This window comes from Pezoporus flaviventris, unplaced genomic scaffold (assembly GCF_033815535.1).
Source record: "Pezoporus flaviventris isolate CSIRO_AGI_PZ_B2104156 unplaced genomic scaffold, CSIRO_AGI_Pfla_v1 ptg000063l, whole genome shotgun sequence".
Classification (NCBI taxonomy): domain Eukaryota; kingdom Metazoa; phylum Chordata; class Aves; order Psittaciformes; family Psittacidae; genus Pezoporus; species Pezoporus flaviventris.
The window spans coordinates 10,121,099-10,149,052 of record NW_026892611.1 but is presented as its reverse complement, the minus strand read 5'-3'; the positions used below and the strand labels follow the sequence as shown (position 1 = coordinate 10,149,052).

Genomic DNA, 27,954 nt, shown 5'->3' with positions numbered 1-27,954 from the left:
CTTTTGGGCTCCTTTTGAGCCAGTGGTTTATATCATGGCACCACATTCTTGCTGCGCTGCCTGCGACCTCTGGCAAACCACTGCGTTTGAGAATTCATCATTTCAGAAACTCACCTGGATTATCCTCACAACAATAAGAGACACTCGTCCCAAATCCTGCGAAGACCATGGGTTGGTTTGGCTTTAAGTGGGGTTTGGATTCGCTCACTAGGCTGAAAACCCGGTTTCACGGCCTCCCTTAGGAGCAGCTTCTAGACATCACTGAGGAGCAGCAATATTCACTCCTGGTGCCCAGAAAGAGTATTGCTGCTGAGGTGAGAGCGGAGGAAAGGTGGTGTTGCAGGAAAGCACGTGGCACCCAGCTGAAATGGGGGGCTTTTGTGTGTAAGCTCGAGGCAGGGGCCATTGGTGGGGCATGTGAGCGAGGCACACACAGTGGGGATGTGTTGAATGAGACCCTATAGAGTTATCGTTGCAACACATTCGGTTTTCACTGGCTCACTGAAGAGCTGGAACTCAGTGGTTATTCTGCTGGGTCATCTGTGAAAGTATCAAGTTAAAGTTAAATTAGCCACCTCAGAGCAGTGCCTTTTCTTGTTGTATTTTAAGCTCGAGGCTTTCCTAACAGTTTGGCTACGGGGCTATCAACAGTGGGGAATTTAGGACATTCTTTTCAATGAACCAGACTGAAAATATTTTGGTACAGTCCCAGTTTGTAGGATTTTTCTTTTTTCCTCCCCCCCTTTAAACAAAACATCCTGATTCAAAGGAGCTTCTTGCAGACTGGGAATTTCCACATGGCCATATTGCAGCACTTATAAAAAGTGATTTAATGCCTGCCAACAACAAATACATTTCCAATGACACCACTCTGCGTTATGCACTATCCTACTTTGTGTGTTCAGTAAGAACCAGCAAGCAAGCTGTCCGAGGCAGGAGGGAGAAGAGCGGTCTTCCTTCCTTTGCAAGAACTTTGTCCTTTATGGCTGCTCCTCGGAAAGCCTGAAAGGAAACAAGCATCACGGTGACAACACAATCCCTTCTGTATGCGTTAATCTGGATTTTGTTTGAACTTTTGGAGCTGACCTTGGCTTGAACTGTGTTAAAAATCCTGACTGGTGTGGACTGACTTGACCCTGCGGTCCCCTTTGTCCACGGTGCCAGCCCTACCCTCAGCCCCTTACTTCAAGCCATTATTTTACAGACATAAAAGGAACATAGCATTACAGCAGATATAGCCAGCGGGCAGGAGCTGTGAGTACTTACTTACGAGCGAACTCTTCTCTGATTTCATCCCAAAGAAGTTCTTTTTTGCTTGCGAAAGGACTGACTGAAAACCAAGCAAGAAACTGAAATTATTGCTGCAGACTCTCACTTTTTATTAGTGGTTTCCAAGCCTGAAGAGAGAGGAAAAAAAGGCTGCTGAGACCTGAGCTGCTGCGTTACAGTCATAAAAAAATCAAGCCCAAGACTGAATTTGGTGTTTGGTGTTTGGGGATGGAGTAGGAAGAGGGTGGTCGGTTCTGCATCACTCGGTGTGGCTGGTTTAAGCTGTAAGAGTGCAAAAAGATTTGTGGGTTTAGCTGGTTTCCTCTCGCTGCCATGAGTCAAACGGCTTCTATTAAAAACAAGTAGTGGGAAGGAAATTTCATAAGCTGACAGTCCCATCTCACTCTCTGCTTCTCGACACAAGTTGGCTGAGATATAGGAATTCATGTGGTTACTATGTGTGAGCCCATGACTATTTTATCAGCAGAGTTATGCAGTGCTAGTTTTGACTGTGCATGTTCAGCAGGGCACAGAGGTTCAGGCTGTTGTACAGGTTCTGCAAAGCTTCTTATATGTGATCCTGTAACACAACAGATGGAGGTGGCTGCCTCTGCTTCCAGCGTGCACGGTCCTTGTCCCACCAAAATCAGAGGGACGAAGAAGCGGGGCCCCAACCAATGCAGAGCTGGAACCAGACACACAGAGATGGTGTGGATGTTCAGAGGTGCTAAGTGGGTGCAAGGCACACTCATTTTTACAAATCCTGTCCTTGCACGAGGGGACAAGAAAGCAGAGAGGCAAACCCAAGCTAGACTGGCTTGCGTAACATCCACTGACGGCTTTAATTAAAGCCTTCAAGTTAGTAAATATGCGCATAGTCCAGTCCAGGAAGATACACAAAGCCCACAGCCAGCCCAGTAACACTCCATGAACATTGCCATTTAAGCAGTTTCTTGCTTAACTTAGATTTATTCAATGACACATGCATTTCTGGACAGATAATCTGAGTTCCAGTGAACAACTTTTATAACCAAATATGAGAAATCTGTGACTGCAGTTAGTCAATTAAGTACATTTCTAAAATACAAGACTAGAATAAAACCGGAGCAATAGAGAGAATTCTTCCAAAGAACAAAGAGAAACATTTCCATTTGTAATACTCCTGGCATTGATGAGCATCAGTAGGGAAGGAGGGCAGCAAGGAGATGCAATGAGGAAGGAATAACATTATCAACCCTGTCCACAGAAAGTTCCCCAGTTTCCACTCTCTCCAGTTCATCTGTTAATGCTCGGCACTTTTGCAAATGGCAAGAGCTCCTCTGAGTTATGGAGATTCCCTCCATCTCTCAACACGAAAAAGCAGAAAACAGTTGTGAAACCATGTGCTGGACCAAAAATGGCTTAGCAATATTTCTCCTCAACCAACCTCTTCCTGAACACAGCGAAAAAGAAGCCGCAGAGCTATCAGGATCGAAGACAGAGTCTCTTCATATTGCACAGGGACACAAAGTCAAGATTTTGTGAGTATGTTTGAGGAAGGTTTAAGAGTCATCAATATTGATCAGGGTAATGAGAACCATCCAGTGCAGCGGTGGACTGGTGGGTGACAGACACATCAGGATTGTTCAGGTGGAGAGCGGCTCGTTACCCTGTCTGGATCTCTCCTTGGATGTTCGGCTCATTTAAGGGAAGCCCGTGGGGAAAAGGCTGAGGGGCTGGTTTTCGTTAGTCGGGAGGGGTGATCTGTAGCCATCGAAGTTGCGTGGGATACTGCCACTGGTGGAACCAGAGCTGTTACTGAGCGTCTCTATGCTTCCCTCTCGCTGAAGCTCTGCAATGGGAAGAGAGAGCAGGTCCTGGTTAGCATTTCAAATAAACCTGGAGTGCTGTTAGGTGGCTGCTTTACTGACAAATCTGTTCACTGTGTCATTGCTCTAACATGTGCTCATCACCCATCCTTTCCAGGGCGATTTGACGAGTCACTCCAAAGGCACCCCAGCTCCTGGTTCTGCTTCTCTGCTGGGCTCAGAGTTGAGCTGAGCCCAAGCGGAGCTGGATGGGGTATGTTACAGACTGCCCAGCAGAGCAGCCCCTTTCCTGGGGCTGAGGCTGCTCACTCACGACATGTCAGGAGTTAACAGTGGGGATGCTCACGACTGAACTGAGCAGGGTGAGAAGGGGATGGTGGCAGATGATGAAACGTCTCCTGTCTGCAGCAATGCTGCTGAGATGGTGGGGAAGGGGGAGTGGCAGCAACACCATTTACCGGTGGTGTACCAGCGGTGCATAACCACTGTAATTCTCCACCTTGGGAACACCAGGGACTTTCCACAACCCTTTACCCTGAGCAAACAGACAGAAATAACTCTGCTTTTTCAAGCCAAAGAGAAAATATCCCCCTTTCCTACGTGCCTGAGCTGTGCCTCAAAGCAAAAGAGAAAGAAGGCCTGACTGTGGCTCTCCCTCTCCTGGTCACACACATCCAGACATCTCCCCTTGCTGACCTCCCAAAGCCTTTACTGCTCCCTAATCTTGACACACGAGGATTTTTGTGTGTGCAGAGCATCATTTCTAACCGTGGCCTCTCTGTGAGCCACTTGAACCCAACAGTTGACTCAGTGGCAGCGTGCAGCAGCGCCGCCGGGCAGCATCACCCCAGGCCAGCACTCAGCGGCGGCATGCAGCGGTGAGATTAGGCAGAGCCCCACGGACACAGCAGGAATCCTCTCCCAGACATGCAGTGACAGCCTACATGAAATATCCTGGCGAGCTGCAACGCTCGGCCCTGAGCGTGACTTCTGTCGCCTGCTTCCGCGCAGCCTGCGCTGGAGGGGACGGGATGGCGATGGGAGCTTCGGGCACATTCCTCTGCTGCCAAAGGGGAAAGAGGGAAAACCCTCTTGTGGTGGTGTGCATGTGTGCATGGGGGACAACCCCCAGAGGAGACAGGCAGCTTTCCCTGTCCCTGCAGCTGGGACTTTTGCTTGGATGGGGATGGAAAGAAGCCACACAGGAGCTGGAGGAGTGGTGGCCCCTTTGCTCTCGGCTAAATATGACCACACCACCGTTGTTTGTACACCTCTGTCTCATGCCGGGATATTTAACCTTTTGCCAACACCAAACTCTGTGCAATGGGACTCCATGATAAGGACACGGCTGTACACAAAGTGCATGGCAAAAGCAGGAAGTTAGTTCTTCACTAAAACCATAAAGCATCTCACCCCGGCATCCTCAGACACTGCTCCCGTTTACTACCTGGGCATTGCAGAGACAGCAGCCAGGAGAGTGCACACCTAGCAACTGAGGGTTAGGGGATTTAATCCTTGGCTGTGGAGGTAACTTGCAATGAAGAAAATCTGCCCAGGATACATGAAAAACAGATCAGCAGGAAACCAGTCACCCTATAAGCAGTGATGCTAATGACATCAGCTGTATTAATCACGGTTTCTTGCCAGTATTTGGTGAAGGAATGTCCATGCCTAAACCTCTTCATTTTCCTCACATCCTCACTCTCCCATGAGCTCAGGAAGTAAAAACAGTAATTTAAATCAGAAATGAGTGGCGTATCCCACACTAATACTGTGCTTATCCTGTCTGATTTGAGGCTTTTATCTCCCCTTGCACACAGCTGGCTTCGGTTAAACGTCCCACGTCAGAGCTCTGGGGTGCTGGGCAGCCATCGCCCGGCTGGGCAGGATGGGGCTCCCCCGAACAGCGCTGGGGCTCCTGAACTCCTCACGGGGTGGCTTCGCTCTCTCTTTCTAAGCTGTAATTGATTTTCAGGCAGATGTGTTTTCAGCAGCGGTAGCAAAAGGAGGGAGAGGGAAAGCATTTGTTCCCCTGGGGCTCCCGTGTGGGCTTTTCTGCCCCTCAGGCTGTAGGGCTGAGCCTGCCAGCTCCTGCCGGTCCTTGGCCATGCCGTGTCCTGCCTGTCCTTCGGTGACTGGTGTAGGGCTGAAAGCCCGCCAGGATGGGATGTGGGGGAATTGGGGCTCGCACGGTGCTTTCCTGGGGCTGCAGGGTTTCTGCAGCCGGCAGCACTTGTCACCTCTGCGGGGGACTGCCAGGGGGTGGCACTGCAGAGACTGATGCCAGCCAGGGAAAAAGCATGGATAGGACATAGGGGAGGCAGAGCGGTGGGCGCAGGGACTGGCTGGGCAGGTTGGGGTCCATCCCCTCGAATGCAGGGGCCGTGAGCCCCCCCCTTGCTGCTGTGGGGCATGGGAGCCCCTTTCAATTAGCAACGGGGAGGGACAGAAGAGAGGGTGAAAGAGATGCAAAACCTCACTATGAAGTGGACAGGAAGTTTTCCAGCCTGCACAGAGCCCGCTTTGGGATTGGAGGGGTTCAGGATATAAAACCAGGGGAGCTCCCACATCCCAGCTGCCATCCCAAGCACTGAGGATGGCAAACTCACACATTACCCTGGGCAAACGAGTCCGGGCGCTCCCAAACAGCCTCACGTTGTGAACCCGCTCGGCTCTGGAACTAATTACATGGCGAGGCAGACGAGCAATGTATTTTGATACCTAAGGAAGCATTGTAAACCTCCTGACCACTGCAGCAGAAAACACTGCTGCGCTCAGGAAATTGGGCTCTTGCCCTCGCCCGGGCCCGGCTCTCGTGTGCACGCTGGGTCACGCGAGATGTGCAATTAGCCATTACATGGTCACCAGGGACTACCTGTGCTGCACATCTGACCCCTAGGACCACAGTCAGCACATTTTCCTACATCCCTCCAAATGAGTCCCTTTTTTTTCCTCAGCTATTTCCTTAATAAAAACTATGCAAACTATTATTCTTCCCCCCAGATCTTCCAGCAGACCAGGACTCAGCAGAGGCACGTGCACAGGAACATCAATGCTGCTCTCATGGGAACCTCAGACAAGACCAGAATGGCTCCATCACATGAGGACACCTTTCCTGTTATGGGGTGAAAGACTGGGGGATGATTTCTGATAGACCTGATTCCTGGATAGACCCAACAAGTGCAGAAGGAGCCACTACACAGTGGGCTGTTGGGTGTCAGAAGAGGGTGTCCCTACAGACAGTCAGCGCAGGCTGTGCTGCCCTCCCACTGTGCTGGAATGGAGCAGCCAAGCCTGCAGTGCTGCTGAAAGGAGGTGAAACGCTTCCCAGACCACCGATGTGCTGGGAACACACCTGCTGAAAAACATAGAAGGGCAAACCAGGATACCCCCACGGAAAACCAGGGACAATGGAAAGACAGGGACAAGCGGCAGGAGATCCTGAAGCAGCAGCAGCCGCTGCAAAGGACCAAGGCTCAGCACCGCGCCGGCAGAGCAGGACACGTCTGCCCAGTGAGTGATTTCGTTTACTTAGGTGGAGTTAGGCCAGGAATGGACTTGGCCCCAGCATGTCTGAGGGTTATTGTATCTGCATTCCCCGATGCATATACTGTCGAGATGTATTAACTTCCTTAAATGTACCAGTAAAACAACCTCTTATGATACACTTTAATGAACTTGTACAGTAGCCAACAAATTGTGCATCATATAAAACCCATTCGGCCTTATAGACTCTCTGGCTATTTTGTAATAACTGCAATTTGCTGCTTCTGAAGCAAGATAACCAAGGGTTGAGAAGTCAGGCTCTGCAGCAACCTAAATATTTGATTTGGGGGGGAGTGGGTGGGAGAAGGAAGAAAGGGGCCTCTGGGAGCTATTTATGGGGTCAAAATAACATGAGACCTGCTCTTCTCGTAGCATTTCCACCATCAAGGAAATGAAATACTGTGAGAAGATCAGCACTTGCATTATTTTGGCCCCATAAACGGCTCCCTGAGGCTTTCACAAGCCCGTGAAAAACAAACACAAATACAAATAAACGCTAATACTGGAAACGTAAATACTAAAACCTGCCCATGTCCCTGGAGGAAGCAACTCACAAAGTCCTGACTGCCCTAAAAACAACAACAACAACAGCAACAACGAGATGAAGGAGCAGGAACATCTGCTGAAGCCATGAGGAGAAAGTCACTTCAGGGGAGCTGGGAACAGCCCTGCCTGTGCTTTTGATGGGAACAGCAATGGGCACCGCTGCCATCACCCAGGGGCCCAGAGCAACCGAGATTTTCAGGGCACACACACTTTCCGCAGCGGTGAAGGCAGCAGCACTCCAAATCCTTGCTGCTGCCGGTGTGGGAAGGAGTGGGCGCTGGGAGCAGGGAGGGAGGGTGGCACGGTGAGCACCTGGCTGGGTCCCCAGCCTTCCCTGGGGGGCAGCTACCTCCTCCCATGGCCCTGCAGCATGCGGGGCCACGCTCTGGGGCTGTGGAAACACTGACACTGCTTAGAGAGCAAGGGGGCATCAAAGGTGTTGCAAAGCCAACGCTGGCTGCTCTCTCCTGGGTGTTACTTGCAGTGGGCCTGCCCGCAGACCAGCACCAGTGCAGCCTTCCTGCGGTGGGTACCTTGTTCCATGAGAAATTGAAAATGAAACCTCCCACAAAACACTTATTTTTGATGATATTCCCAACAGCCTGCTGGCCCTGTCCCTTGTTCTGCTGCCCAAGGCACTCTGCTCTCCCTGAGCTGGCTGCCAAAGTGGAGAGGAGGAGGAAGAGAAGGAGGAGGAGCTGCTCTGGGGACAGCAGTGCTGTCCCCTGACCAGCGCTGCACCCTCAATTCCAGAAAGCTCCAGGAACTGTCAAAGGGTCCCATCAAACCCAGAAAGGTACAAAGCCCTGCCAAGCTTAAATGTGAAACCATTTTATAGGGTGCATTAATTCAATGCCTGAAGAAAATCTATATAGCCCTCTTTTGCCCGGAACACTCATAAATTATGCTGCCTTTCTTATTCGTGCTCGCTCTGTAGTGGTCCACTTGAAGCCGTGGTATCTCCTTTATGTCTACTCAAAAATCTCATCTCCAGTGCATTATTTCTTCTAATGGTTTTTCCTTTCTGTTTGCTTTCCCCCGTTAAGCACAGTTTCAAAATATCCTCCAAAATCATTTGCTGGAAGAGCTGACCCTTTCCTCTTACCTAGGGAAGGGCTGCCCAGGCTCCCGCACAGCCCAGCGGAGCCGCAGCCGGGATAAATGATACAATGACAGCAGCCTGATGTGTCAGGGCAGCGGGGAAGCGGCAGCAACTCTGAATACAAGAATTATTCTTCATCATCTCAAACTGTCACAACACATTACCCTCAAAGCCGCAGCTCGCTGAAGGAGTGACCCTGGACTGAATGGGAGAGTGCTCGGGGAAAGAACTAATTGTAGCCTCTTTTCACACGTCAGTCACTTTTCACAGCACCAAGCCTTTCAAGCTCAACTAATGTCAAGTTCCCTTTTCCTTTTGCTGGGCTGAGTATTTCTGATTTTTAAGGATGGCATTTTTAACGGAACAAGGTCTCCGGCAAGGGATGAGGCCAGGGACGGGAGGGGAGGAAGCGTCGGAGTGAGCACACATCAGAAAGTCCATCAGACGCCTGAAGACTCGTTAGGAATTAGACAATTAACAAGTAGGAATGCAGGAAGTGGGGTAATGGCCAGTGGGGCTTGAATCGCCTTGATTTCATTTCTGTCATTCACAGCCATTGTTTTGGGGAACTTCTTGGGCTCCGCCATGTGCCAAGGAGGCTGTGACTGCGGGAATGTGCTTGCCCCTGCTCTGAAGTTAGGACACAAGACGGGCATTTCCCAGCGGTGTGGAAGAGAAATGAGGTGCTGCTTGCTAAAACCACCTCTCTTGGGCCAGGAGCAGCCTTTGAATGAACAGCTAAAAGGCCAAAATTAGAGCCTCATCTTAAAACCAAAGATAATTTCCTTCATTCGGAGGAGAAGTGAGAAGACTCTCTGCACACAGAGCTCTCGGCATAACAGCCTGGTCTGTGCTCCTGGGCACGCAAACCTAAGGGCCCTTCATAGCTTCTTGTCTTTAACCAAAGTCATAAAATGTTCTGCAGCAAGGATTATTTTCTTTACCCTTCCATTTGCAACAATGCCTATCATGGGGGACTCGCAGGACTGCTGGGGCTTCCGAGTGTTACTTATTAACTGTAATGAATAATGATTATGTAGCTTCTGCCATCTGGATTCCCATTCAAAAGGATCCTATATAAAGCGAACACTAAAAGGCAATTTGTATGAACACAATGGAAGTCTCGAGGATCTCTTAAACTGTTTGTAATTTACACAACGCTCCCCCGTGAATGGATTAGTTAAACATTTTTATTTTACTCACTGCCAACAAGGGGAGTGGGACGTGCTCCCCGGAGGAGCTCACGCCGGCCCCCAACACACAGCTTCCGCTCCCCTGTACACCAACACGCACTTTTACATGTAAGCTCTCCATCTTTCAGTGTTTAGACAACATCCCAAACTCAGCTGGACGCTTCTGGCTCTATTTCTGCAGGAACATTTACTATGAACATCATAACCGATCCGCACGGGAGCCGGTGCTGCTGCCTGGGACACGCATGGTGCAGCCCAAGGCAGAAAAGGGCTCAAAAGCTTATGTGAGGTTGTAACCAAACCAGGATACAGAAATGCCACCCCTAACACAAAGGCTTGGAAACTGCATTGCTGCTACTGCAGTTGTAGGGTTTTTTGAGTGTTCCTTTTTCTTTCAATGAAATGCAATTATGCTAACGAGGGAGCTCTAATTATTAATCCATCTCCACCGCCCTTGGCTGCTGCTCCGAGGCAAGGACCTGCAGAGCTGGCTCCAGCCCCACTGGACCAGGGACTTGCCAGTGCTGAGGGCAGAGGGGGGCACTACACCCCGGGGGGAACCTATACATTTGGTATTGGGATAAGCAAGAATCGTTAATATTGTAGTGAAATGAAAGCACTAAGAACTCATTAAAGCTCTTAATTTTCCAGGCTCCTTTTAATTTGAAATGGCTGAAATTTCTGGGCAAATGCAGTTTAACATTGCTCCTTTCCGATGGGAGCACAGACAGAAAGTCAGTTCCTAGCTTTGTATGTTACTACAGTGCTTACAAGTTTGATTATGATAATGCTTAAAAGTCAATTAATCGTGCTCTCTGCCCCAAGCCCCGTGCCCTACTCCTGCAGAAGCCATTAACCTGTGCCAGTTCTCCCCATGCTCCAGCAACTAACACAGGCATCTGCGGGGACTGATTTCCTGTGATTCTTTGGGTGACCGTGATGGACCTGGCCCTAAAAAATGTGTCTTTTACCCTTTTCTTCTTTCAACCCAGCAGCTTGAAAAAAGAGATATTAAACTCTATTCCAAAGAGAAAATAACACAACGGCATCTGATCGCTGAGAAACAATTCCCGTATTAGAATTATTTCATCCTGCTGCAACCTGAAAGATGTTGAGAGTCCACAAAACCACCTACATTAAATCTGCAAAGTGAAAAAGACTGGCAAATGCTGCCTGAGCAACGTCTCTGAAATCCAAATTCAGTGGCCTATGTAAAATATTAGTTCCTGTCAAACTCTCTTACAGTAACTCTAATGCTGAATCCACATAGAGTTTGTTAGTGCCATGCACTTGGAGATGAAACCTGGCATGTTGGAAAAAAGGTGGCAGGATCTCGCAAGGAGATGAGGAGGTACAAGAGGAGGAGATAACCAGGGCAATGAAGACTGAGCCTTCTGAACATCAGAGCCCCTCCGAGACCGCAAATTTCATTTCTAGTGCCTTATTTCAGCGCTAGGATGCCAAATAACTAACACTGAAATGTCCCCCAGTATGAGATGGGGAGGACATCTGCACTTACATAAATGTCTGGGTTTACTTCGGGCACGAAGAGATTGTTGAGATATGGACAAAACGTTGCCATGCTTGAACTGCTACACAATTCTGTCTACCAAAAAAACAAAAAAGGAAAAGAAAAAGCAAAGCAGCTTGTTTCTTCCTTTAAAAAGAGAACCTGAAAAGCTCCATACAACTCGAGTCCATGGAATAGGAGACCCAAGACTGTGGCATCTTGCCAGACTTGACTCCCAAGCGTTTTATGGAAGGTTAAAAGTGCACTAGATAAAGGACTAGCATTTAGAGGGAGAATATTCTTCACGACAGGCACTTTCACAACGACTCCAGTGCTTTTAAAAAATAATCTCAAGTTTCCTAGAGCTGTGTGTTTCTGTAAAGAGGTTTAGGATGTTTTCTTACCTAAATGGCACTTCAGAAGGATGAGCTGCCAATTTTAGTCAGTATGTGAAATTTCAGAAGCTAGAACAGTCAAATGCTCATAGAAAACAATTTCCATAGCCCATCCACATCATGTAAGCCTACGAGTCCTTGTGCAAGGTTTCCAGAAGTGTTTTCAAAAGGAATATGCAGATACATTCAATAGGGTTTAAAGGAATTCTCTCTTACCCCATCTTGAAAGTCTCAATACGTTGCTACTATAAATTTCTATAAGGTACCTTATATGTAACACCCACTTTCCTGTGCAAGCCAGAGGTACACAAGTTTTCTAATGTACTGAGGCAGAATTATCTTGTATCTTCAGTTACGCAAGCAGCACATCTGTGCATATCAGACCAAAAGTATTTGCAGAGAAAACACTGTATTAAAATTCCTGGGTTTGGTCTCTCATTCCCAGGGTTATGGGAATGCCTTGGATTGCTCAACAGTGACCCCTCTGTCAGCCTCCAACTCCACAAAGGAAATGCAACGTAATCTGCATGTTCACAACACCTACCAGCTCTGTGTCCTACACCCTCTGGACTCTTTGGCTCTTGCTTGGCAATGCTCCTATTCTTGAAACCACTATGCTTCTATCCAGAGCAAGTCTGGACCCAACGTGCGGATCTACGCATCCCTCTTCCCACCAGAGCTGCTGCTCCTTGAGATCTCAGGGCTGAGGGGTCCTATCTCAAAGGTGGCTGCAGCAAAGCCACCGCACAGGAGTGTGATGACTGGGAGCGCTCAGTGCTGCAGGTCCCTCCTCCTCTCCTGGACTCTACCAAACAGTCCCCGTAAAAAAAGCTGGGAAAGGAAAAACTGCCTGAAGATCAAAACCACAAACCCAGTGATGACCTCAGGGTCTGGGCAGCCCCTCGCCAGTACGCTGGGTGGGGGATTTCAAACACTCCTGACCCTCCAAACTTCAGCAGTTTCATGTCTAAGACCTATTTTTAACCCTTGTTGTGATCCTACCTCCGTTATCTGGTTTCCTCAATAACCCTTACTTAGGAAGACAAGGCGAGCCCAGGGGAGGACAACTTCTGTGCTCGGAATGTGCCTCTGTGTGCATCTTGCATATGTGCATTGTATGCTTCTGACACAAATGTACTGCTGAGTTCATTTTAGAAGTATAATATTACAAAGCAAAGTAATCCTGGCACAACTTCTAGTACTTCTGACATGAAGTGGCCTTTCAGGCCAGTGAGGAAAGCTACTGAGAGGCTCTGGGCTGTCTCCCTAGTGCAGATTGATGCTGAGGAGGAAGCTAGAGCGGACTGGAATTTGGGATTGATTCAAAGGAAAAGTTAAAAGTTTGGGGGTAGCAGATGCTCAGCTGGTCCAAATCAGAAGAGTTTCATTGAAACTCACGAAGTTATGTCACCACGGACTCAGCCTCGTCTGCTCATCTAAACAGTTCAAGGCTTTAGAACTGGAAAAGCTCAGGTGGAGACCTAAGGAGCAGAGGTCTCCTCCTTTCATTTCCCTGGCGCTGGTTTTAGTGTTGCTGAGAAACTCCAAACCCATCCAAATACTCCTAGTTTCAAATGCAACTTACTTGGTCTATTTAGTCAATTATTTTAAAGATTTTGTTGACATCGCTGCTTCAAGCAGACCAATTTTCGAAACACAGAACTAATTTTACGGAGCACTCAAAGCTCACAGTAGTACTCTTAAAATCACATCTCCACCTAGATTATTAACTGAGCCTGGAAAAACAACAGGCCAACCTTGTGGGCTCGCGCTCTTGCAGGATTGCTTGAGGCTCTTAATACACTCTGTCTTATTTATATAGCTCCAAATTCTGATGTGAGACATAAATATGAAAGAGCCTTGATAAAAATGACATCCGAAGCTTCATCTGGCCCCCTGTTAATGGAGCTGATCAACACAGCAGTTCTCATGAAACCAGAAAGCAGCTGAAAAAAGTAAGTTCAACGGTTTAATTTGAAAAACTCCTGTTTTAAAAATGGTTCCAAGTATTGATTCCAGTATACTCTGCCTTTTTAGTTACACTCTTACAAGCACTGTCAAATGTGTGAATGAGCTGCAGCCTGTGGACGAGCACAGAGGATAACCCATGTGAAATCTAAAAGAGCTAATGGAAAACCAAGGCATTCCTCTGGCCACATCCCACATAAAAGGCAATTCCAATCATCTCAAGATGTGCAGATTATGCCCTGTACTTGGGCATCTGGCAGTGAAGTTAATGTAACTACCTGCTCCTCATGCTGTGCTCTTTTGCAGACATTTGTTCAAATTTTGATGGGTGACCAGCCATGTTTCCAAAAGCTAAACCAAAGAGACAACACAATCTTGGCACAATATAAAGGCTTTCTGGTTTAAAGGGTGGAGACAGAAGTACTGCGGAGTGAAGGCACAAAAACACACTCAGATTTCAGGTTAGGTATCTGTTCCTGTACAGTTCACCTAGCCACTGCTGCCTCTGTGGCTGCAGATGAGGGAGGAAGGCTGCTGTGTTAATTTGTCTTTTGACTAACGCCTCCAAATGTTATTTCCACCCAACAATGTGGCCTCAGTGATGGAGTGCCCAATGGGAAAAGCTGCTCTGCTCGCCATGTCAGAATAGATGGGAGATGCCATCCATGGGAATTCTGTGCTCTGCCTTAGGAGAAATCCAGCATAGCAATAAATCTGAGCACCCCTCCGCAGCGCACCACATGGCACTGCTTCTGGGCCCCCAAAATGGTACCTGGCTGGGGAACTGACACCATTTCCATCCCATGCACCTCGACCAGGGTTCTGCATGTGCTCACCATCCCCGGCCACTCACAGCTCCTCACTCCCTTGCCGTGCCACCAAGCCAGAGTGGAGGGAATAGGGGCAGGTCCTGGCAGTGGCCTTCCCAGAAAAACATCTTTGGAAACAGTCAGAGAAGTGATACTGACCCTCCGTCTTTCACAACACCATCAGCTTTTGATGTAAACACAGAGTTCATGTGTTGGGCAAATACTGAGAAAGTCACTGACCAAGGAAAGAACAAATAAATGAAAAAAGATGGTACTTTAGCTGGGGGCTCTTTACGGAAAACGGGCCTTGCACAGGAAAAGGAAGTAAACAGCTCATGTCCTAGAACTGCTGTTTTACAGGGTGGGCAGCTTCTGGCATGGCAGGAGGGGACACACCACCAGCCAGCATCAGGCATTCCCAAATTCGGTATCTTTCACAAGGGCAAATGGGTGCTCATAAAACTCATCCCCTTCCCACCTCTTTCTGTCTGCGTGGAAAACTAATTCCTTCCTCCCTGGGATGCGGGACAGGCTGTGGGGAAGCTGCTCCATGCCTGTGATGGGAAATGCCTTGGAGTAATCTCAGAGGCTCTCGCTGATGTCTGAGGAACAGGGAGCAAAGACTAAAAGGCAGCTAGCAACAAAAGCACCGCCACCTTGTCTGAAGGGACAGGAGTGAAATGCAGAATGCAAACACAGAAGTGGGGGAAAAGCTATCTACATGTTTCAGAAGTCTTACTCTTCTAAACTAGCTCACGCACTACACTGAGCATGTAATACCAGTGCTGTGATTTAAGACAGCACCAGCAGAAACACAGCAAAAAGGAGCTGGTCTATTACCTTTATGTCTTTACGCTTTACCTTTTTCATTCCCTGTGAGCACACATTTACACAGCACCATTTTTACAGACAGAATGCACCTCTGGAGGCTTCAACTCCCCGCAGGAACTTCTGCAGGGGTCTTGAACACCTTCCACTTCTGCTGGGGCAGCAGCAGGGATGGCTTCTCCATCTGCAGGATGCTTCCAACCGATGTGTCATTTTTCTTACTCTCAGGTTTTTTTGTCAGCCGACTGTGCACACAATATTGAGCAATAATAAACAGAGGAGGATGAAAACTGCTGCAGCTTGAGGAGTGAGCTCAGGATATGATTCCTCCTCACCGGATGCCTGGAAGATGTCACTGAAATTCTCTCTCCCTTAGTGCAACCCGTGTGGAGTCAATATGAACTCTCAGCAAAGTGCTTAAAAACCCATTATTTATAATAACTGTTAAATGATGAGACATTGTTTACCCAGATCACAAGATAAATTCTCACTTACAGAATGCTTGCCTGACTGTCCTGAACGTCATCTGGTTTTTATTTAAATGCAAAATGCAATTAGGCTCCCAATAACACAGCAGAAGAATTCAATAAGATAGGGCTTTTCACTTACAGTTTAATATTAGCATTTTCCCATAAATGTTAATGAACAAAAGTCTACTGTTTTATATATTATCCATGGTGGGGAGACAGCAGGCTAGGAATGGATGGAAAGCTAGTATTTTCATACCAGAAATTATGATATATACCTCAACGAGAACTAACCATTGCCAGCACTGCTGGGGACCCAGTGACAACACTGCTTCCTCCTGGGGCAGCCACTAGATCTGCTCCCACAGAACATGCTCCAGGGAGCCTCCTTCCCATCAATCAGATCATTCCCCAGCCAAAATCCCCTTTATTTTTCTTCTCTCCTTTTCTCCTGCCCTCTCTCCCCATTTCCCACCTTATGCCTGACCATCTCCTCCAGAGACACGACGAGCATCAGATAGCTGACGACATCACTGTTAAGGATGGGGCCCTAAGCCCTGCTATTCTCAGACTCCACCATCCATAGCAAGGCTAGATTATCACAAAAATCAGGTTACTATTTGTCTGATATTCTGTTAGAGAAATGTGTGGGGGTGATGAGAGGTGACAGCAGGGCTGCAGACTACAGTATGATGGCAGAAAATGATATGGCCTCTGAACAGGTAGGAAAAGGCCCTTGGAGTTGGAGGTGGCACTTTGGAAGTCCACTGAGAGACCTGTGCCTCCTGATGCTGAAGCATAAGGAGCAGATCCCCTGGTGGAAGAGAGGCCTCTGCAGCTGAGAGAACTGAAAGCTGCAGGGCCAGAGGGTTGGCTCACACTGGAACATTTTAATTGTTTTAGCTTTTGACCTTCCATTTATTGCTGGGGGTTTTGCTGTGTTAATGCTTGTTTTGCTGTTTGGTGACTCATACTTCATCCTATCTTTCTAATCAGAAGTGTTCATTTAACAGTTCGACTGCTTAACAATTTAGTGCATAAATGGGTTTCCATTCTACAGCCTCCTCTCCCATTTCCCCTGGTGAGGGAAATGCATAGTTTATGAGAGCTTTGCAATGACTTGGGCCATCGCCCTCTCACAATCCAAGGAATGGCAGATGCCCTTGGCGTCAGCCTGATGTTAATGCTTTGCACAGGCAGGAAGGGGAGCCGGCAAATTGGATGCATGTCGTTTTAAGATAATGAAAGGCTCAAACTTTCAAAGAGTTAATGTAAGATGTGCAGCATGCAGAAACGGGAGCAGTGTCAGCCTAACCGTCCCCAACAGACAGCGGGATCCTGGGGTGGGAGTGGAGTGGTGGCACCCTGTCTGCTCACAGACCCTCCGTCACCTCCACCACCACCCAAGCTGCAGCTCGTCCTTAACGTGAGGGTCCCAGGGGTTACCTAAGGCTGCATGGGGATTTCATGGCCTCCCTGGGGCTCCGATGGCAAAGCTGGAGCAGACCCTGAGGGACACAAGGGCAGCAGCAGAGCTGAGCAAAGCTTTCCCCCAGCTAAGCCAGGCTTTAGGAGCAAGAGCCAGCCAACGCTGCACACACCTTGAATCACTACTGCAAAAATCAGCAAAATACTGCAGGGCTCTCTGGGGCTGCTGGGCTTGGGAAGAGGGACAGGAGCTGTCTTGCCTTTATTCTGCCACCACCTCAGCAGCTGCAACAAGTTTTGGCTCACAAAAACAGCTGTAAAAATACCAGTCCTGGTTGAAATGCTGGGAGATGAGGGCTCTTATACTTACTGAGAGATGACTGCTCTAAGTCGTATCCTACATAAAAATACCATGCAAAGACTCCTAAAAGGCATAACAAGGTAATTATAGGAACTAGAGATGGAAAAATCATGTAGCCTCCTAGACTCCTGCACCCTGCTCAGTGTGGGGCAGGCTTTAGAAGCTGGACGTAAAGAGAAGATTTAATAAACACTGAGAAATGTTTCTAAATATTTAGAAAAGCCAAAATAACAGATTTCCACGCCAAGCTGTACAAACAGAAAATGAATTTAGAAAACTGTTAAAAATCAACAGCTTTTGCGTGCACCACAATACAGTCCTTTGAATAGCAAGCAACACCTCATGGGCATGATGCTGCAAACAGGGCTGTAAGGATGCTCAGTTCTTTGCAGAGCCAGGCCTAAATGAATACCTACCGTGGTTTTCCTCTTGTTCCCCTTGAAATCAATAGCAGAAGCCTCAGTGATGCAAACAGCTTAATGCTTTAGGAGGTACTCAGCAGAACAGGCAAATGTGAGCAAAGCCAAGCTAGACAGAATGGAGCTTTACATTTTCCTGTGAAATACTGGAGTATTGCAGTAAGAAAATTAATTTGCTTAATTATTAGGAGGGGGAAAAAAACACAAACCAAAGCAAACCAAACCAAAATCTAACACAGGAACAAATCTCTAAGGAGACAGGGAACTGTTTCTCTGTTAACTACTTTAGACAAGGCACTGGAAGAAAAATGCCCAGTTCCAATAATGTCATAACCCGATTACAGCCTGCACAGAAGACCTAAAACACTTGCAGAACAATGAGTAAGAAATTAAGTTTTAAATTGAGTGCTGGCCCTATCTTGTGTCACTTCTTTATATTCTAGTAGAAAGGACACTGCTGAGCTCATTTCACATACAGCAGCGCAAGATGCCTGGATGCAGACATCATTTAGTCATCTCATATATGTTTCTCCCCATTTCTTTCTCCAGGAGGAATGACAAATCTAGAAATGTGACTGCACTTTGTTTTATTATGATATTGATTTTCCTGCAAAGGGAAAGTGCATTTATCCCCCAGGTCTGTGTGCTGGCAAGAAAGGGTTAACAAAATGTTTATCACAAAGCTGGCTTCAGAGTTGAAAGTAATGTGATCAGTAATGAATTTTGTGTTACATTAGGTTGTATAAATGGACAGACAAGCGCAGACAACAAGTGGCCAGGAGTCGGGGCTAATCTAATGATGTAAAAATAGAGACAGCACCAATTATACTTGGGGCCAGCTCAGAGCTCCTGCAGGGACTGCAAATGAATAGGTACAAATCAAATTACTGACTAATAGACGCACTACAAGAGAGGGCAGTCAATGCTAAATACATTAGGGCCTTGTGACCTCTCTGCTCTGAACAGCAGAATCCTAAATTTGACTTAAAAAAAAAAAAAGAAAATCAAAGAAACTCTTGTTCCTTTCAGGAGAGAAACAGAACAATGTTATTTGTGAAATGATTCGAGACACTTAGATATTTTTGGGGTTGCTCCCCTACGACCACGTTATGTACATAACCCTTTGAAAGCCGACAGAGGGGTTGCTTTTAGAACAAGGAGAAATATTCTTTGTGCAAAAGTTAAGACCTGATAACAATACAGTTATGTTACATACCAAAACATTTCAAAGCCATGTGCCTCTTTGTGGTGATGTTTTTTACTGCTACTTCACCGGCTGTGTCTGTAGCAAAAATAAAATAGTTCTTAAAAAAATATGCCTTGATTTAAGAGTAAGAAAAAGAAAAGGAATCTCCCCACACCACAGCTGATAATAAGCAAATGCAGTCGATCAACTTGTTATCAATAGCAGAGCTGTCTTATGGTATCAGCGCTCCCTTTAGTAACAGCAGCAGACTTTTTCTACAAACAGTAACAAAGCTAAATACACACCAGAAACATTTGTGGTATCAGCATTCGTCCCCCAACCCCGCTCCCTTCAATCATGGATGACCTGGAAGAAATTCCTGAAACTCCCAGGGCTCAATCTGGAGATCTGAGAAGTTAAAAATGCCCCTGTTGGTCCCGGCAGGGCTGCTCCAGGGACACCGGCTTGGGCAGGAGCGAGAAGCTGTCCAGGGCAGCTCCACTGCTGATGCACATGAGAAAGAACTAATAAACCCACGTTCAAATGTGTCCAGTGCAAATGCTGCTCTCGTCACCCAGCCCTTCAAAAATGGTGGCTCCTAAAGAGCCTTGAATTTTAGTTTCTTTAAAGCAAGGCTCATCCAAATAAACCTGTTGCAGGAAGAACTGCATCGAGCTCTTAAGACTTATTTGAGGGGGTAATTTAATCTCTGACCCTGGGATGAATATCCTGCAAGTTCAAAGGCTGCTTTTAGCATCAGTGTTATTTGATACACCCGCGTGTTTGCTGGCCAAGCTGATTGTGCATTGAACCTATGCAGAAATCTTTTGGCAGAAATGCTCTTCGGAGGGAGAATCAATTGTTCCGTGCTCCTGTATCCCATGTCCAAGTGAGATTAAGACCAACTGAGGAGAGGGAAGGGAAAAATTACCTTGGAAAAAATTAAAAGGAAAAGGAAGGAAAGAAGGAAAGATATGAGGGAGGGAGGGAGGGAGAAGGTACTCATCAAAGCTCTAACTCTATACAGGGCTAATCCTACTCCTAAAACTGTATGTACAGGTACACCCATGCCCAGGTGGCCACTCCTCATTTCTGAACACAGCTTGTGACCACAGACACTTCCTCTTTTGGAAAAGCCAGGAAGGCTGCTCCTTGCATGGGATCAGAGGGCAGAGGAGCACGCTTCCCACCTCAAACCAGGCTTCACTTCTCCAAATTGCAAACTTCACATGAGGATTCCAAAAACCCTGCAAGGTTCAGAGGTGTCCAGACCTGAGTTAGGCTCAGGCTGGTGTAACCATGTGGCTTTGGCTGGGGACGAGGATCCCAACTGCCTGAAGCACCGAGCCTGGGTTTCATGCAGGCTATTCCCTAACAGCAAGTCTAATTAGCTCCACTTACTTACATCCCATTAATCAGGTTAAAGAGTTTGCTTCAACATATGAGCTTCCTTCATCACATTATGAGTTTGTTCATGAAATCTGGAAGGAATCCAGGTGGTTTCTTCCGAGGGCCAGGCGCAAGGTGCTCCGTCACTGGTTTTCCACGGGTGGCAGACTTGGAGTTTTGGAAGAAAATGAGCCATACCTCTATTTTTTTTTTAACTGAAACTTCATAATGGGCATTAAACACCTTGCTTTAAATTCTTTAAACTTCATGGGTTGTATAAACCATGATGGTGCCCATTCTCCCCTGCTCAGACCTATGGGGCTGGTTCTGAGATGCAAAATCTGGGGGGTGCTCTGCAATTCTTGATATGGGCTCTTACTGCAAGTTAATGTGTGTTTCTGAGACAGGACAGATTATTTTGCTTCATAAACTGCAGTATAAACTGAGCCATCACAGGGAACTGGATTTCATGATGAGTTAAAAAGAAGGGCACATGCCCACAAAAAGCAATTCTACTCCTGTATATCCACAGACCAGTTCTGCACTTGCAAAATGCTGCAGCAATGTGCATTTGGGTGGGCTTTGTCAAAATAAGTTAGCTATGAATGTAAGTACAACATTCAGGCAGTCAAATCGTAACAGAGAAGACGCAGCAGACGGGCATGGACTGGAATCATACAATGCAAGCACAGTAAGCCCCATCCTGCCCCTCCAGTGCTGCCCAGGCTCCATCAGCTCTTTCTGGCAAAAACCCCAGGGGTCTGACAGTGGCAGCAGCACATTTATCTCTAAGGAAGTTTGCAGTATTGCCTATCCTGACAATATAACCTGAGCAGTGATGAATACTTATTTATCTTGTATATTGACAATTCTCCCTTGGAACCTGTCTGTTGTGTTCGTCTCCTAAAGGATAAATCTACCCTTCTGCCACTGTGCTATGTGCTTTACAGTAATAAACCTGAGAAAACATAGAGGATGGGTTTTGACTTGGTAAATCATGTGAAAGTCAAGCCTGAAGCTGTGCCTGGATTTAACACCCAGCTAAACCTTTCACCCAGGTCAAAGGAGGGAGGAGAAGCTGGGATGAACTCCCAGGGTTGAGAATATCTTTCCTCTTGGTGCTTCAGGTGCAGAGCTGATTGTTTCATGCTCACTGGTGCTGCCCTGCTGCTAGCAACTCCTTCCTGGGACTGACTGGCAGATCCACTGGTTTTCCTTCACACCAGCCTACATCTTAAGTGATTGTGACTGGGGGACTAGTGACTTTGGGTCCCTGGGATGCACACAGACCTCTGTAGGAAGAGCCCACATCAGCATCACAGCTGCGGATGCCATCCTCAGCCCAGAGGGAACAGGCAGAGAGTGCAAGGGGAATCTGTCTCCTGGGCTTCAGCATACTTGGCACAGAAACAGGGGAGAGCCACAGCAATAGTGTTCTACTGTTACACATATATGTATTACAGAAAGCATCCCATTGCTCAAGACTGTAAAGCTTTGGTGCCCTGTTATAGACTGATTTTCAATATTATGCCTAGAAATGAGTAAAAACAAAGAAATGTACTTGTGGAAAGAGGATTTGCTGATTACAGTATTTCTGGAGGGAAAGATTTCTAGCTTAGGCTGCCAATTTCTGCATGTCCAGTTTGAGTGGAATATGGTCCGAGATCTTTGTCTCCCGGAAGCACAGCTCCATAAATCACAATACTAGCTTCTATTTGGTAGTTTTTTGCTTTGCAAATGCAATGTGAAGCTCCAGCACACACTCAGAAACCAAACTGCAAATGTAAATATTGTGGCTGCTTGAAAACAAAGCTCTGCAAGCAAAAGAGGTCACTGACCACTAACATTCTGTGAGCAGACCTTGCTTTTTCTTTTTTTTCAGTGAGAGTTTGACAGAAACTCAAACGGCCAAAACATATTTTTGCATCTTTGCCAATTTACGCCTTCTTTGGAATGAAATGTGTATCGAGGCTGACAGCTTATGTACCACAGACTCCACTTAAGATAGACATGGGTCGTCTGGATAACTGGATAACAAGGAGGAAAGCTGGTTTCCCAATCAAGTCAACTAGCTGGATGACTGGAGTTACCATTTAGGTCACAAGGAAAGTAGATTTTTGAGGGGTCATTTTCCATACCTGGTTCTTCTCCCATCCAGTGTCCGACAGCCCTTGGCAACTAGTCAGAGGCAGAAAAGACTCATCAGGCCATCCAATTCCCTTTCCTTGCAAATGCCAGATTATTCCTCATATTTTTAGCATCCTCCAGTTTGATTTTTTCCTCTATAAGCAATCTTTGGGGTCATTTCTGTCTCTGCCCACAGTCAGGTCCACTGAACCTGTGAGGCACTGCCAACTCTGCTTTGCAATGCAACATAGCAGGTAAGAAACAAAGACACTGCACGTATCTACTCCTCAAAGTGGTCTGTGTACCATGGGCATGTGTTTCCTCCACACTACTGCAGCATATCAGCCCTGATTACTATATAAATCTATGTGTCAGCTATGTCCTAACAGTTAAGGCATTAAAAGAATCTATTTATCTCTTGTCATTAAGAGCATGTCAGGACCAGCTGAGCACTTGATAAAGTCTCATTGTCCACCCTACTGCCCGTTTTGTCTTTGTCCACACAGTGGACCCAAGCACTGCACGTATGCACATGCATCTTCACATTCAGAGTCAGAAATTTTCATTAATTCATGTTTGAATAAGACTTTGCAAGTTCCATTAAATCTCTGCAAAATGTATTTAAGGACTGAAGGCAAGGAGCTGAAACAGGAGTTAAAACATGCATAACAGAAAGGCATGCATAAGTTAAAATAAGTCATTTTAGGGTTATTAGAGGGAGGTTTATAACTTATAACTTCCCTAATTTTGAGTTCAACGCAGAAATATAAACACTGTCTTTGGAACCAGTACCAGTATATAAATCAACTACCAACAAGCAGATGTACAGTGTTCTGTTCTGCCGAGCTCTTTGCTATCATGTCATTGAGGTGAGCGGGCAGCAGAGAATCCAAGGAAGAAAACTGTTTTTCCAAGATAATTCAGTTCAGGTTTGTTCACATGTTAAGTGGTCTGGGGCGAAGTGAAAGCTACCCTACTTGTTACGGGCCAAAAGAGACACCTCTTCCTTGAAGCAAGGGTAATGCACCTCCAAACTTCTCTTTCCCCATTTATTAAGCAGCAGACAGATGCTAGCACTCTGCGGTGCGCGCAGGCTGACAAACGGCTGGCTGGCAGCCTGCCACGAGTGCAGCCACGCATGCTGCAGCGAGCAGCCGACTCCCCAGGCAAGTGCATCTTCCCAGGTATCATCTGAGCAGGAGAGAACTTTTTATGGCCATCTGGTAAGAAGAAGAGCTCAAGAGCTGTTAGGGGATGGAAGTGGAAAGGGCATGGGAGTTCACGGCCTTATCACTAGGTTTTCTCTGCTGCACTGAGTCACCACATGCCCGAATCCCTAGAATAAAGTGTGTTAGCGGCAGAGAGAATTCCACAGCAGGCAGGAAAACACAGAGCGTAATGACAGCGAGAGAAGGGTAGTGGGATGGGGTGAGTTGGGTCAGTGCTCATGTTACCCAGTATCGCTGATTACATTTCCTGCTTTGAGATGGCACCTATCTTACACTCATTAGGAAGATTTATGTGTCTGGAGTAAAAGCAGGGAGAAATCTCTTTGGATGAATGCTAGCTCAGTGATGGCATCTCTATAAACAGTTGCTTTCTGTCTTTACACTTGCAGTACCTTGAGCCTAATCTTATGCCAAAGAAATTGGCACCCATTATCAGCTGGGTCTGGAAAGAAAATACAGACCTCTGTTTCTGACAAAGTCCTCAGTTTACAATATAATACAATGTCAAGTCTCTAGGGCAGCCAGTCCCCTTAACTTGGCACATCTAGATGGTTTCAGCCTTCAGAGGAGGTATTTCCCCTCACCTTTCTGTGAAGTTACACAGCCTGAGGGGAGCTGACCCATTGTCGGAAGTGGATACCATCCCAAAGTTCACTCTGATCACAGTATGGGTCAGTAAGTGATGAAATAGGTGCCTTTGTGTGTTTTCACAGCCTGTTTTTCCACCTTCACAGCCCTTTGCAGGCATAAGCTGATTAAACTTCACACCAGCAATGTGAGGTGTCTCAATCCTCATTGCAGTGACTGGAGCACTGGAGTCATGGACATGCCAAGTACCTCATTCAAGGCAACAAGTTGGTGAGAATTTGCACCAGATCTGTAACTGAGACCCATACTTAGTGTTCAACCAACTCCTTCTGTTAATACCACATCTTAAACCATCCCTTGGCTCCATCTTTTTCAAGATGGAAATCAGAGGAAAGACAGTTTGAAAGGTGACAAGTTGGGCTATGAAGGGTGTGTCTGCACCACTCAGCAGCTTGATTATTGCTATCTGTACCTACATACAAGGGCATAAATTCGGCCTCTTTGCAGCCCCCTCCTCCTGCAGACTGTGGGAGGTAGCAGTAGTTTGGTGTCCTGCTGTGGGCTACGTGCTCAGTAGTGACCTACCCACAAAGCAGGGGGATGAGCCATGATGGGAGAGTCCCAGGGCCTTCTCCAGGAGCCGGGAGAGCTCAGAGCAGCACAAGGTCCCCAATAACACATCAGGGCAACAGCAGAAGGAAGAGACAGCTTCTGCTCTACACAGCCTTCCTGTATTGTCCATAGGCTGGCATTCTCATAGGTTTCTGTTAGAGCTTGTCCTCTTTTCCCTTCTCAGGCAAGTTGCCAGAAGAGTGACAAGCAAGCTGGCAGCTGATGTTAGAAGCCACCATTACTATTAACTGCTGGTCACAACACAAATGGTGTTTGGATTAAAGATGGGCCTGGTCCTTTTAGTAGAGGGCGTTTTTTAAAACAAGTTAAAATTAATGGAGACAATAAAACCACAATAACTGCTCTTTAGCATTTCTGAGCACCTCCTACCATTGGGCCCCTTCTGAGCAGCATAATCTCTGACGTGCCATTCCATTTACTTAAACGGATGATATAATTTATCAATATAATGGACACTGATGAAGATGGATTCATTTGGATTACAGAACCAGCGCTTCGCAGTGGCTCTATTCAGGACACAAAATGAGGATGTGTGATTATGACATTGTTTGGAGCAGGGTGTGTAAGGGCAGTAATCCGCACAGAGACTCAGATGCTTCTGAGTTGGCAGGGGAGGAAGGAGAGCCCTTGTCACAGAAGCTTCGAGCACCAGTATCTTTCTTCAAGTTACTTTAGGCTTCTCAGAGCGCGCTTAGGTGATCTACCACTACTTTGTTTCTATACGTGACTTCTCTCACACTGAGACACCCAGGGAGTTGATTGATTAATCAGAGAGGTAAAGAGAAAAGAAAAAGCAAAACTTAAAAAAAATCAAAAATCACCATTGGGTGAGATGTACGTGATCTCTGATCACACCTCTTCTTTGTACCTGTTCCTGATCCCACTATGTCCCTGCTGGGAGATTCGCACATCGCATCGGCCAGGCGCTCCCGAAGGCCCTCTTCAGTGTGCTCCATGGAAGACATGTGACGGAGACCGAAGTTCTCAGGCCAGCTCCCGCACACTTCCAGCAAGGTCACGCTCCGGTCAAAGGCACCTTCAACAAACAAACAGGAGATGTTTGGGAGACCCTGGGACTAAACTACTGCCGTACATGTTACTTACCGCACTGGAAAGACAGAAGCTCTTGTGTTTTGAGCTCCTGAAAAGCTAATTTGAGCACATATTAAGTTAAAATGTTGGTGTTAACAGCACAGCAGGAGCGAGCGGAGCCCTAAATGCTTTGACCAAGCAGCTGTAAGCAGAAAGGTCAAATTGAAAATACAGACCCAATTCTGGTCTCACACTGGCAAGAGTCAGGAAATTCGCATAATGACACTGATGTAAATGACATGTAATGTTAAGAAACTGTACATGTGTTATTAAGTACATGCTAGACCACTAGAAATGATTCTTAAGGTTGATCTGTGTTTCACTGGGCTGCTGGTGAGTACCCTCCTTCCCCCTTCTCATCTCGGACAATGGAAACAACCAAGTCCTCGCTAACAACCAAGTTCTTTGCTAATGGGCACAAATTTCGGCCAACATCCCTTTCTTGCTCTTGCACAGAGAAGCAGAACAGTGTTCAGACTGGTGAGAAAGGAGGGCTTGTTTTTTGCCTTGTGTTTGAAGTATGTCTGCTGAAGGAAAAAAGCAAGCCCTTCTTTCAGTCTGGGGTATCTGTGGGTTTTCTCTGTTCCTGCACTGGGAAATTTTAGGTCAGCCACGGGCGCACAGAGACCCTTCCATCAGCAGTGCTTTACTGAAGATACCAGCTATTGTGACGGAGAGCACGTACCTGCAAAAGATGCTTAAAATAATCCCTTAACTTGCACTTATTGCCTCATTCACAACGGGGTATGATGTTCTGCTGAATGCAAAGATTAGAGTCTGAATTCAAGATCACTTCAAAGTACAAATTAAAATTATTCTACTTTATTATACAGCAAGTCTTCTGCGAAGGCTTACTTAAATCATTCCCACTTGGAACAAGATTACAGTTATGCTTTGTTGCTTCAAGCACATACCATTTACTCAACTATTAGGTAACTGAATATGCAGCATTTATTGTGCCTGGTTTCTGCCAGCCTACCGAGGGGAAAAAATGCAAATGCCAATGTTTCTCAAAGTTAAAAGTACATGAAACACGTCCTTGTTATCAGGCCTTTGGTTTTCCCCTTTGATCAGCCGTCAGAAACTATCTACACTTGTAGTCTGTGACTGTACAGCTTCACAGCACACTCCCTGCCACTGACAGGTGGTAATAGAAAGGGTGAGAGACCAAGCCCCGCGGCAGGCGTCCCTTCCTCTGATAACGTCCAAAGTACCGGGTGATAACCGTTAGTAAACACTCGGGCAGCCGGTTAATCCATACATCAGCAAAGAGGGGCAGATAATTTTGAACTCTAATGGCATGGACAAAAGCACCAGGGCTGGCATTCAGGGATTTATATGGGCTGCAATGGTGACTTCTGGCTCCTGAATTTCATCGGCGCGCACAACTTTGATTTATCTCTTTGCCTGGCTGCAGAGTAGATTCCTGGCACTAGAAAACCATCAACACTAAAATGGACCTCTACAAAATGGGACCGTGGCTCTTATGTGATACATGCACTTGAACTCTGGATGAATCCCAGCTTAAACTGAGAGGAGGAATAACCAAATATTTCAACTTTTAATGGGTCTTTGGATTTATAAGGTTGCTCCAGTCTACTAATTTGTTTTAAAGCAAGGGTTCTTGAAGCTTGTTGGAGAAAATACAGTGAGGAGGCAAAGTAATTTTGCTGATGTTTAAGTTTCTGCAACATTCCCATATTGTCAGCTACCCTAACTGCAGGAGGGAAAGCAGAATTTGGCCCGTTTTTGAAGCCTCTTTTTTCAAGTCGTCCTTCTGTGATTTCACACAACCCTGAGACCCCCACTCTGCACATAACTCCAAGACCCCACCAATTTCAATTGGTTTTGATGGGGTTGTTTATATACCCAGAGAGCTATGGGGGGGGGGGCTTTTAAACCTGCACCCCCAAACCCCGGAGTGGCAGCAGGGAGCTCCCACAGGTTTGCAGGGTTGTGCCAGAGATGAGAAATCTCTCCTTTACTAGTGCCTGCCCTTATTCCGAAAGTGAAAATGGGGGCATTTCTGCTCCTATAAGCAGACATATGAATAATAAGGCA

The 27,954-nt window shown here is 46.7% G+C and overlaps 1 protein-coding gene across 10 annotated transcripts in view; it reads right to left on the bottom strand.

Moving 5' to 3' along the window:
- Window positions 1-2,094: 2,094 nt before the first annotated feature.
- Window positions 2,095-27,954, bottom strand: part of BCAS3 (BCAS3 microtubule associated cell migration factor) — a 361,836-nt gene continuing 335,976 nt past the window's right edge. For 3 of the 10 annotated variants that reach the window (XM_061470541.1, XM_061470530.1, XM_061470544.1), the window contains 3 exons: window positions 25,670-25,837; window positions 18,866-18,931; window positions 2,095-3,100 (listed from right to left, as the gene is read on the bottom strand). In XM_061470541.1, coding sequence (XP_061326525.1) covers window positions 2,952-3,100; window positions 18,866-18,931; window positions 25,670-25,837 — 383 coding nt within the window. In that variant the 3' untranslated portion in view covers window positions 2,095-2,951. The other 7 variants (XM_061470542.1, XM_061470543.1, XM_061470534.1 and 4 more) reach the window with 6 other exon arrangements.